At 45.5% G+C, this 12,054-nt stretch overlaps 2 protein-coding genes across 2 annotated transcripts; both read right to left on the bottom strand.

Moving 5' to 3' along the window:
• Positions 1-1,794: 1,794 nt before the first annotated feature.
• CHCHD1 (coiled-coil-helix-coiled-coil-helix domain containing 1) lies at positions 1,795-3,028 on the bottom strand. Its single transcript, XM_082673536.1, has 3 exons — positions 2,888-3,028; positions 2,644-2,762; positions 1,795-2,048 (listed from the first exon to the last, which is right to left on the bottom strand). The coding sequence occupies exons 1-3, from the start codon at positions 3,009-3,011 to the stop codon at positions 1,935-1,937; spliced, it is 357 nt and encodes a 118-aa protein (XP_082529662.1). The 5' UTR covers positions 3,012-3,028; the 3' UTR covers positions 1,795-1,934.
• A 4,298-nt stretch (positions 3,029-7,326) lies between these two features.
• On the bottom strand, positions 7,327-12,041 carry FUT11 (fucosyltransferase 11). The gene is made up of 3 exons (XM_082673235.1): positions 11,273-12,041; positions 10,267-10,892; positions 7,327-8,856 (listed from the first exon to the last, which is right to left on the bottom strand). Exons 1-3 carry the CDS (start codon positions 11,978-11,980, stop codon positions 8,709-8,711), a joined length of 1,482 nt encoding a protein of 493 aa, XP_082529361.1. The 5' UTR covers positions 11,981-12,041; the 3' UTR covers positions 7,327-8,708.
• Positions 12,042-12,054: the final 13 nt, after the last annotated feature.

Genomic DNA, 12,054 nt, shown 5'->3' with positions numbered 1-12,054 from the left:
AACCTGTTTAATTGCTACATTTCCTGCTTTTTTTTCTCGAGCCCACCCCCAGATACCGTAAGAGGAAGCCAACCCCCAAAAGTATACGAAACGACTACAGATCCCAGCAATAACCCGGCGTCCATAATGTCCCGAAGAAATAAGCAGCGGCCACGCATGTCGGGAGTTGTAGGCTGTCAAGAGACAAACACAGGAACCATTGGGTGGAGTTATTGTCCTAACTCCGGATAGGCCCCGGGGCCGCATCACCTTCTGGGAATTGTAGTTCAGAAGCCTGCATTCCAGAAGACTTTTTAATGGGGTTTAATTGGCGAAGCAACAGGAAAAGAAGGCGTTTGATTTCAGGAGATAGTTGCACTGTTTGTCAGTGGGGCCTTTGAGTCCAGGGGTTCCTAGCCTTTTTCTGTGCCATGGGCCGTTTAACAGCCTGGTGAAGCCCCTAGACCCCCTTCTCAGATTGTTTATAAGTAAACAAAAGAATTACAAAGGAAACCTTTTATGTTGAAATACAATTATCAAAATATTAATAAAACAAATTTGTAACATAGTACTTCTTTATTTATACTTTAAATAAGATCCAGCATCAAGTGTAATAACTACCATAATATTGAAGTGATGAATTTAAATATTGAGATACTGTGATTTCACATAGGTATTGCTAGTAATACTGTGGTTTGTTTCCCACCGCCCTAATTGAAATGCTCAATTTAAGTTGTGGTTAAAGATAAAATTTTTTTCTCATCCATATTCACAGACCTCTTACTGGGAGTCTATTGACTGTCGGTTAAGAACTTCCAAGGCTAGTACAAAATGCCTAAGCACTGAGCTTCCTAACAGCTTGCAGAACCAGGCAACTGCCCAGTGCTCCACCAATGGGGTATGTGGACTATAGAAAGAGGTAACTGTGGGGGGGTCAAGGAGGCACGGCCCCTTCTTTATCTTAATAATTATCCCACTGGAGCTTTAAAACCCCCAATGATCCCTTTGTACATTTAAAGGGATGTATGTGCTGTAAAGTACATAGAAAAGGTTAACTCAGTTATGCCTGGAAGGGCAGAGTATACATAAAATGCTATACAACTGTTCTAATATCAGGAGGTCACAAAAGTAAATGCTTTCAGCAGCTAGGCGGATAACTTAATGAGAGAAGTGAACAGGTGATACACAAAGAAGATAATTGCCAATTAAGTCTCAGTCTCATCATTTGGGAGAGTCCTGTGGCCAGATCCCTGGAGAATGGAGACAAACGATAATCAGCTCTACTTGATTAATCTTTATTTCCATGTGGGAATAAGAAACTACGGTTGCCAGATCTTTTGATTTTTTTAAGAAAAGCTAAAAAGTGGGCTTTTTATGACATTTTTCCTATTTTTGAATGTGGCCAGCTAATTTAAAAACAAAATTTTAACTGTGTGGGCCAAATAAAATTCATCTGCAGTACCTTTGGGTCATCAGTTTGTGAACTTCTGATTATTCCTGCAGCACCCTGCAGGAGTTATGCACAAAATAGGTAGTCGCTAAATACTTACAGATGATGGCAAAAAACTCTGCATATAGACAGACTCCAACATCCTTAATGCATCCAAAGGCAAGGGCATTAAATGGTATACAGGACTTCAAATGCAGGACAAGACAAAGGTTTTTGTCCTGCACCTGGTGCAAATTAGAGAGCAAAGACCTTCCAGAGTGTAGGGGAGGACACAAGGTTCAACTATGGTGGGAGTACCTAATCCACAACAAAAGGCCAAGTTCTCTTCAGAGGATTTTATTTCAACATAAAGCATAATTTCCACCCACATAATGATTCCAAAGGGTAAAAGAAAGTGTTTTGCCTCCTACTCTTCAAAGACAGCATGGCAGTGCAAACATCTCTAAAATGCCTCTGCATAGTTCTCAGAAGCTATAGTCCAGTCATTGAAAATGCTTCTCCATTTTCAGCTGACATGAGGTTTGTTAGGAAACCTATTTAACAACTTATTCAATTTCTTGGGGGGTAAACTCCCCAACTCTCCCAGGTCCTCCTGGATTGATCTCACTTTTCGGGCTGCCTGAAAACACAGAACAAAAATTAAAATGATAGCTCCAAAGTTGGCCCTGACCTAAGCTAATAGTTCTCACAACACCCCAAATCACACTAAGGTATTAACCAGCCTGGAGATCGGTGTCATCTTCCCAGTCCCCTTTCATCAAAAGAACTTGGGACCCAAGAATGACTGTATGGTCTGAAGCTACCATGCCAGCTGGCAATTAAGTCTAGGCTGGAAACCAAACAACCTGTCCTTTACTATCTTTAGTTCTACTTCAGACAATAATGTCTATTTGAACAGCAATTTAAACTTTACAAAGTGGTTTTCCCATTCATCTCTTCACTTGACACTCACAAAATTCTGTAAGGTGGATACTAATATTAACCTCATTTTGCACCAAGTAAAGCTAAAACCAGTGAAACAAATCGCTCAAGATCACAATGCCTTCAAAACGGTAACCTTCCCCACTTTGGCGTGACTCAGGTAGCTTCCAAAAACTTCCTCGCCCTTTTAGAATGAGAGGGACTTTCTTATCTCCTAGCAAGAGACAGTAAGAATCATTACTGTATGCCCCCCATTCTCCTCCCAAAAGGGCACCCCAGGAGTCTCCTGTCACCTCAGCCCTCGAAGCACAATCGAAGAAGTCCTGGATCTCTTTTTTGCACGCTTCGTCGCGGAATTCATTCTGCTTCCAGCAAGCCATCATTACTGACATCTCCGTGATACAAGTCGCCTCTGGAGAAGCAGAACGCGGGGACCCTCAGTCACAAGGAGACCCTTACCTTCCGGCCCTCCCACCCAGCAGCCCTCTGCACTCCTCCGACTTCCGCTCTGGGGCCTCCACGGCTCCGACTGCTCACCGCCCTTCTCCCGGCGCCGTTCCCCGACACGGTTAGCTAGGATGAGGGGCTTGTTAGGCTTCAGTATGGGCTTCCGCGGGTTTCCAAACCTTGCTAACCGACCCCGGAGGCTGGGCGTCGCCATTGCTCACCGAGCTCCCGGCAGGCTCTGCGGCGCCGTGCGTGACCCTGCGTGACCCCTACGAGCTCGACGAGACTCGGCGACAACCTCTCCCACCCCCCACCCCCCACCCCCCGCTCCCGCCCCAGCATTCACCTTTTTCTTTTCTTGGCGGGGTCGCCTTGATGCCGGGGTCGGATCACGGCTGGTGCAGACCCGTGTGCAAGTTAGGAGGAGAGTCTTTGGGACTCTTTTGTGAATCTACGCTGACTCTTGTAGGCTCCGGGCTCTGAAGTCTTGGGGCAGTACTGGGCCGGGAACACTCAGGAAAGAGGCCTGATAAATGGACTCTAGTTTCTGGTGGTAAAGTCTGGATTAGAGGGCGATACACAGGCAAGGGCAGAGAGGATGGGAGCGAATCAAAATATAAGTTTAAGATGCTACGTTGGGAATGATTTTATTTTAATAAACCTTTAAGAACTGTTGGTTTTGATTACCTTTAGAGCCACTCCGAAGCCGCGAAGAAAAATAGGCTCATTTACTCTTAACAGCTGCTGCTGCTTAGATATCGTTTGTTCATTTGTAGTGATCTCACTGGATTGGGTGAGGTTTAAGCACTTTCTCGCATTCATCGTTTTAGTTAATCCTCTCGCCAATCCTCTGAAGGTACTTAGCAGTACCATTCCTATTTATACACTTGGCCCTTCAATTATGATGCCTAGCTTTAATCAGACTTGCTTCTAAGTTACTTTTTTCCCCCCGCCCCCTCCTCCCCACCAAGTGACTTTTAGCTGTTTACAAAACTCAATCCAAAGATGAACCACTCATTCTCAAGGCATTTACACATGAGCTCCAAGAAGTGTCTCTGGTAATGGAAGCATAACTTGGACAAGCTTGTAGTTCATAAGGTGACTACTATGGAGAAGCAATATTTAGTGTGTGCTAATCACTTATCACAGATGTTTGGAATCTTCCCATTTATCTCTGCATGACTGGTTCTTTTTCTTCTGTTGAGTCCCAGTTCATGTCAGAGAGGACTTCCCTGACTTCCATCCAAACCACCATCAACCTGTTTTATTTTCTTCAGAGTACCTATCATAGTCTGGATTATCTTGTTCATTTATTGTTTGTTTACAGCCTTACCCCCCAACACCCATTTAAAATGTAAGCATCATGAGAGAAGGGACCTTGTCTATCTTGTTCAGTGGTGTATCCCCAAGGCCTAGAGTAGTGCCAATAAATACTTGTTAAATGAACAAATGTTTGAAATATTTTTGCAAGTCTCCAGCTTTACCATCTTCACCCCAGAAATAAAACCAAGCAGAAGACAATGTTTAAAAAGAAGCCATTTATTATACAAAATTAAACCTGTGATAATCGAAGAAGCAACTCGGGAATAATAAAGGCATCAGCCCCATGCTCCACCCCCACTGCAGCAACACAAATAAAGCTAATTCCTATCAGAACTTCTACCACCAATAACCCCAAGTCTGCTACTGTATACAGAGCAGGCTGGGCCCCAAACCAGAGAAAATTCACATTGCTTGCTTTCTCCACAGAGAAAGTGAAGCCTTTAGTTAGATAGCCATGTGGCTATTCCTGGTTCTGCTTTCCCTTGTAGAAATGTAGCACCTGGTTTTGAATACTTTTATGGTAAGAGGAATAAAGGAGAAAGTCTGGGAAGCACTGACCACAAAGCAGGCATGAGTCTCCAGCCACAATCATTCATAAAAAACTGGCCTACTTTGTACATAAAAGTGCTAAGGTAATGCCAGTGTGAACTGTTGTAATTAGACAGGAGAGGTAGGGATGATTCTACACCTTGCATAACCATCACCTACCCTTTTCATTGCACATAATGAAATTTGAGTCCTAACCTTATTTTGCACTTGGGTAATAATGTATTTTGCACTATATAAACTAGCATCTGCATTTAAATAGATTGCAAGCTTAGAAATCAGAGTCCTGAATTTGGCTTCTTTTGTAAGAGTCCTTACTATATCAAATTTTAACATAATTATTTTCGAAGGTCTGTCTTTCTCTCTTATTCTTTTCTGCAAAAGTCCAAACAGAAAACTTTCCATGCTGTTATAAAGGGCATTTTTTATTAAATAAAATGAAAAAAGGGGAGTTCCCCAGTGGTTGGGACTCTGTGCTTTCACTGCCAAGGGCCCGGGTTCAGTCCCCGGTCCGGGAACTGAGGTCCCACAAGCCATGCGGCACAGCCAAAAAAAAAAAGGAAAAGAAAAAAGAACCACCCTGGCAGTGAAACCCAGCCTAAATTATAGCTTTGCTTGGCCACATCTTTAGGACCCTAGTTGTTGAAGCATCTCATATATAAACAATATATGAGCACCCCATATATATAAATGTTTATTGCGAGGTCTGTTGCAGAATTTCCATTTTGCAGTATATTATATAGTTTCACGTCAGCCAAAAATGGTAAATTCTCTGTAAATCTTCACCCCATTCCAAGCAGGTGCCATTATTTTTTTAAATAAACACTTGATGTTAGCTTTGATCTAGCTCTAAAGAGCTAGATTTCCTAAATTTAAAAACAAGCTGGTGGGCTTCTCTGGTGGCACAGTGGTTAAGAATCTGCCTGCCAATGCAGGGCACACAGGTTCGATCCCTGGCCCTGGGAAGATCCCACATGCCGCGGAGCAGCTAAGCCCGTGCGCCACAACTACTGAGCCTGCGCTCTAGAGCCCCCGTGCCACAACTACAACTACTGAAGCCGAGCCCATGCTCTGCAACAAGAGAAGCCACCCCAATAAGAAGCCACCACAATGAGAAGCCCGCTCGTCACAACAAAGAGTAGCCCCCGCTCGCTGCAACTGGAGAAAGCCTGCGCACAGCAACGAAGAAACAACACAGCCAAAAATAAAAACAAATATGGGCTTCCCTGGTGGCGCAGTGGTTGAGAGTCCGCCTGCCAATGCAGGCGACACGGGTTCGTGCCCCGGTCCGGGAAGATCCCACGTGCCGCGGAGCAGCTGGGCCTGTGAGCCATGGCCGCTGAGCCTGCGCGTCTGGAGCCTGTGCTCCGCAAAGGGAGAGGCCACAACAGTGAGAGGCCCGCATACCGCAAAAAAAATAAAATAAAATAAAGACAAATAAATTAATTAATTATTTAAAAAGCTGGTATATCACACAGAACAGTTTAGCAGTCTGCTCAAAATATTAAAAACGCTCAACATCATTAATCATTAGAGAAATGCAAATCAAAACTACAATGAGATATCATCTCGCACCAGTCAGGATGGCCATCATCAAAAAATCTAGAAACAATAAATGCTGGAGAGGGTGTGGAGAAAAGGGAACACTCTTGCACTGCTGGTGGGAATGTGAATTGGTACAGCCACTATGGAGAACAGTATGGAGGTTCCTTAAAAAACTACAAATAGAACTACCATATGACCCAGCAATCTCACTACTGGGCACATACCCTGAGAAAACCATAATTCAAAAAGAGTCATGTACCAAAATGTTCATTGCAGCTCTATTTACAACAGCCCGGAGATGGAAACAACCTAAGTGTCCATCATCGTCGGATGGATGGATAAAGAAGATGTGGCACATATATACAATGGAATATTACTCGGCCATAAAAAGAAACGAAATTGAGCTATTTGTTATGAGGTGGATAGACCTAGAGTCTGTCATACAGAGTGAAGTAAGTCAGAAAGAGAAAGACAAATACCATATGCGAACACATATATATGGAATTTAAGAAAAAAATGTCATGAAGAACCTAGGGATAAGACAGGAATAAAGACACAGACCTACTAGAGAATGGACTTGAGGATATGGGGAGGGGGAAGGGTAAGCTGTGACAAAGGGAGAGAGAGGCATGGACATATATACACTACCAAACGTAAGGTAGATAGCTAGCTAGTGGGAAGCAGCCACATCGCACAGGGAGATCAGCTCGGTGGTGTGTGACCGCCTGGAGGGGTGGGATAGGGAGGGTGGGAGGGAGGGAGACACAAGAGGGAAGAGATATGGGAACGTGTATATGTATGGCTGATTCACTTTGTTATGGAGCAGAAACTAACACACCATTGTAAAACAATTATACTCCAATAAAGATGTAAAAAAAAAATTAAAACCCAACAAAACCTTATAGAAGGACAAGATTCTATTATACATAGTCTGTACTGAAGTCATAAGCATCATCTTCCTCTTCAGTCTTTACAACTATATATATATATATGTTTGTAAATTAATGTGTGCATATATACATACATACACACACACTAATTAAACCAGACATATTGATAAGCTATGGAACTTCTCTAGTGATAACTCATTAATACAATATTACAACCAGGGTAGTTCTAAGATCCAAGGTATTCTTTCTTGTTCCACTGCCCCAGAAAAAGCAAATGGTCTCCCTGTCCATTAAGCTGTATGTTTAAACCACAGCAATAGAAGGGTCTGGCTACCTCCTTAAATCTGACTAACAACTTTTTATTTAGCCAGCCACTTGTGATGGCTTAAATGTCTTGCTTCGCTTCTCATGCCCTTGAGCTTAGGTGGGTGGGCTCCATCAAAATGTAGTCTCAGTAAGTACTATAAAGTTGTGCGTTGTAACAGTAATAGAGCGAATGAAGTTGGAATATTTATCCCACTTAAAGTGAAAAGTGCCACAGAATATGAAAGAATTACTAGAGCTATATTGCTGGGCTGTTTTTTTCTGCCATAATTTTCATGAGTTTTGGGGGGAAATGGACTTTTGTAGCATATAAAAATAATAGAAGAGTTCATTAGGCAGACAGAAGAGATCAAGGACTTATAAAAATCTGCACTTAGATTCACATTGGCCTATTTCAACATTTCAAAATCATAGCTTTTTCTGCTGTCATTTCCAGCCTGAGTCTCCATCTCTAATCTAAAATAGAGCAGGACAATTCATTAAATTGGCATGACATTTATTAGCCACTGAATCTTTCTACTCATGAGTGGAGAAGGAATTTCAGATATGCCCTAGATAAGAAGCAAACCAGCAGTAAGAAAAGCTGTCAAATCTACAGGCAGTTTAATGCTGGGGAAAATGAATGTGGGAATGGTGGCAAGGCTACTCCGTCTCCATCAGAAATTGTGGAAAACCAGGAAAGAAAAAGCCATTCAAAATGAAAAGGTTGACATGAAAAGCAAAGTAAATGATATAAAAAATACAACTCCAGAGAGCCAGAATACAACCCACCAGGAGTTTTGCTTCACCAACATAACAGTTTATAAAGCAAGAGATGAGGAAAGGAGACTGGGAAAGGTACCGAATAATGAATGGTTTGAGGAATAGCACAGTAGTTTTCTAAAGATGCTAAACCTGGCCCATCTTACCTCATTCACAGCCAAGTACTAACGTGTTGTCCCAATCATGACTGAGAGGATGATATGGCTAGAGAAATAAGCAGTTCTTTAAAATTTTTGTTGATCAGCACCTTTAATCAAATGGGTGTTTCAGGCTTCTGGTTCCCACTAAACCAAGAACTGGATGCCCCCTTCTCTCCTTGAGGAGAGGCCCTATTACCATAGGCTGAGACCCTGGCTACACATCTTTAGAATAAAATATCAGTAGATATAACTTATTCTTTGAACTCATGGTAAGACAGTGCTCATTAAGAACTTGCGTAGCAGATACCCTTCATGTCCCACGGTAGAATAAGGACTTCCATCTCCTTAGCTCTATCAAGTTAAGGACTCTTGCAAGAGTAATTAGAGATTTTGGTTCCTTTTCATGAAGATCTCGGTTAGGTAATCCCAAAATTTCCTCTGCAGTGTCTCATTGTTGTGGATCATGGCAGTGAGAGCTTCCCCCTGGTCCAGGCCTTGCCAGTAATCTTGCAGCCACATCTCCTTCCAGCTGAAACATCAAAATGGGAGTTGGATTACGGAACCTCAGCACAGCTGTGAGTCCTACCTTTCTCTGAATGGCCAAAGAAATCTTAAGCAGATACAGTGGTTTATGGCTAGGACGAAGGATCCGCTTTGAGGGAAGGAAATGTGAAGTAAACCCAGTACTAGTCCAAGTGACAGGCAGTAAGCCACAAACACAAATTTATCACACAACACCCCCCCTCCCCCAATGAGTTAAATTTCCTGACTTGCCTGCTCTTGGTCCCTAAATGTGGAGGGAATTAAGAGGCAGGCAGGACAGGGGCCAAACTATGGACACAGTAATCTCCCTAAGAAAAGCAAGGGGGCATATTTAGATGGTTACCTTTTATGTTACACCTATTTCAATAATCAAAATGAAAGTGCAATAGTATCCAGTGTCTTGATGAGACAGAACCTGAATGTTTCTCTTTTTTTAATGTGTTACACTTTTCCTCTGATAAATCATAATATTATGTTCAGCACAAACTAGATACAAATTACTTGATGTAAATTACTGGATACAAATTACCTCCACTCCCAGGAACAAACTGTGCCAGCCCTCTGCTGCCATCCACTGTCCAAGGTGATCTCTGCAGGACATTCTAGCAGCCTCTCTTTCTCACGGCTAATAATCTTTTATCACCCCTCCCCCAACAGGTGTGGTTTGCTGCAAGTGGCTTCAACATCTTCCCACCCCACCTCCCATGCTGACCTTGTTTCCCAATGTCACCACCTTCTGCCACCTACTGCAGTAGCCCCCTCACTTCCCTTCCAATCCACACTGCCTACCATTGTTAATCATCCTTTGAAAGCATCCCTTCTACTCTGTCTAGGACAAACATAATTTATCATCCAAATCAGGGTAATTTTAAGAATGAAAGGAGGTGCTGTTAATAGTTACACCAGGTTAACAGGTATAAACCCTGATTGTTGCAGACAAACCTCCCTCAGAATACTCTCTTCTGTATCTCTCATCCCCAGCCCCACCATGCTGCAGGTGCTCCATAAATAGCTGAGTTGATTTTCAGGACAGTCCAGCTCCAGAGCCTAGTATTCAGAATATGTACAACCTGGCCCAGCTTTGTCTCTCCCCCATTGCTTCCCTGAACGGGCCCTCTGCTCTAGTTGAAGCTTTTTTTGAACTACTGCAAACATTGTTTACAAAAGCTGATTTTTGTATGTTGTTGCCCTGAATGATATCTCACCTTTTACTGAGCTTTCGCAGTTTGTCTTATCCCCACAACTAGACTCTTGATACCTTAAAGGCAGAGTGATCCCATGTCATAATTTCCTTATACAACATCCCCTCAGCACCTAGTGCTAATTTATTGCCTGCAGGAAGCAAGTCAGTAAATCATTTGATTTGACAGCCACAGGGGACCCCAGCTACCCTTACCTGTCATTCTCAGGAATCTCTTCCACACTGCCAAAGCCAGGTGTGGGCACTGGGCAGTCCATGTGTGAGGGCTGGGCAATATGAGGCTCAGGGACAGGGATGTCCCCAGGAGAGGCTGCATGGGCCTTCTCGGCATCCAGCCGAGCCAGTTCGTGGTCACAGACGAAACACTCGAAGCCGTTAAGGTAGTTAGGCAGTAAAGGATCATTCACTCCCCACTCCCGCTGCTTCAGACTATCCAGAAGGAACTGGTTGGTGATGCCCCCAGGTTGCTTGTATGCCAGGTATTTCATATATTCCTCATCATTTTTGTCCAGAAAGTCAATAAACTCTGCCAGCTTCTGCGGCGACTCAAAGTCGTCAATGAGGATGATGGAGTGATTGTTGGGCACCCAGTCCCTCACAGAGGGAGAGCCGCGGTACACAGGCACAGCACCGAGGTGCATGGGGCGCCACAGTTTTTCCGTCATGTAGTCGTCACAGATGGCATTTTCGAGGGCCAAATGAAACTTATAGCGGGACAAGAAGGCCAAGAGTTCTGGATCCTCAGTGGTGGCTGTGGCTGTGTCCTGTAGCCGCAGCGTGGGCAGCTCCCGATTCTTCAGGCATTTCCCATATGAGTCCACCTGAGTGGGGTACAGCACGCCGTCAAGAGGGTATGGGTAGCGTATATATGGACATATATACACTACCAAATGTAAAATAGATAGCTAGTGGGAAGCAGTCGCATAGCACAGGGAGATCAGCTTGGTGATTTGTGACCAGCTAGAGGGGTGGGATAGGGAGGGTGGGAGGGAGGGAGACTTAAGAGATATACGGGGATATACGTATATGTATAACTGATTCACTTTGTTATAAAGCAGAAACTAACACACCATTGTAAAGCAACTATACTCCAATAAAAATGTTAAAAAAAAAAAAAAGATATGGCACGTCGGCCTGGACACCAGGGGTCGCGGCCTCAGCCCGGCGCGCCACCCTCCCCTTCCCGCCCCCCCTCACCCACCGGGATGTAGCGCATGAGCTCGCGCACGTAGCGGTCCCGGTCCGCAGGCACGTCGCAGTGGGACTGCAGATAGAGCAGCGGCGCGTAGCCCCGGCGGCGCCAGTCCGCGCGTTCCGGGAGCGGAGGCGCCGCGCGGCGCAGATAGGCGGTCCCGGGCAGCCACTGCAGCGGCAGCGGGTAGTCCGAGTGACGGCTGAAGGTGGCGGTAAGATTGAAGAGGCGGATGCCCGGACTGTGGCTCAGCAAGAAGTTGTTGAGGGGCGACTCCTCGTGCAGGAGCGCCCAGCTCTGGTGCGCCAAGCGCGGCAGCGGCGCTTCGGACGCGCGGAAGTCGGTGCCGTAGAAGAGCAGTGCGCGCGTCCGCGAGTCTCCCCGCAGCCGTCGGTCCCGGGAGGCCACGCACGCGCCGCGCGCGCACTCGATGCGCTCCGAGTCGCCCGGGAAGTGAGGGAACAGCCCTGGGCTCCACCATAGCAGCACCGGCAGGTCCACCGCCTCCCCCCTCCCCGGCCGCGGGGTCCCTGGACCGCGCGCCACCCCCACTGCCCCCAGCGCGGAGAGAGGCCGGAAAACTGCGCCGTCCCACGGCTCCGCCCACTCCCCCTCCCCGCCGGTCTCCCCCTCCGCCACGGGCCTTGAGCCGCTGGCCGCACAGACACTAAGCACTCCCAGGGCAGCAAGCACAGCCCCCGTGCGGCCGGCCCCCATGTCTACTCTGACAGCCGAAACCCCTCAGCAACAGGCCCCACCTCGCGGTGAGTCGCGACGAGACGAGGTCCTAC

This window comes from Grampus griseus (genome assembly GCF_964374135.1).
Source record: "Grampus griseus genome assembly, chromosome: 16".
Lineage (NCBI taxonomy): Eukaryota > Metazoa > Chordata > Mammalia > Artiodactyla > Delphinidae > Grampus > Grampus griseus.
Note: the sequence above shows the minus strand (reverse complement) of the source record. Positions and strands in the feature narration are given on the sequence as shown.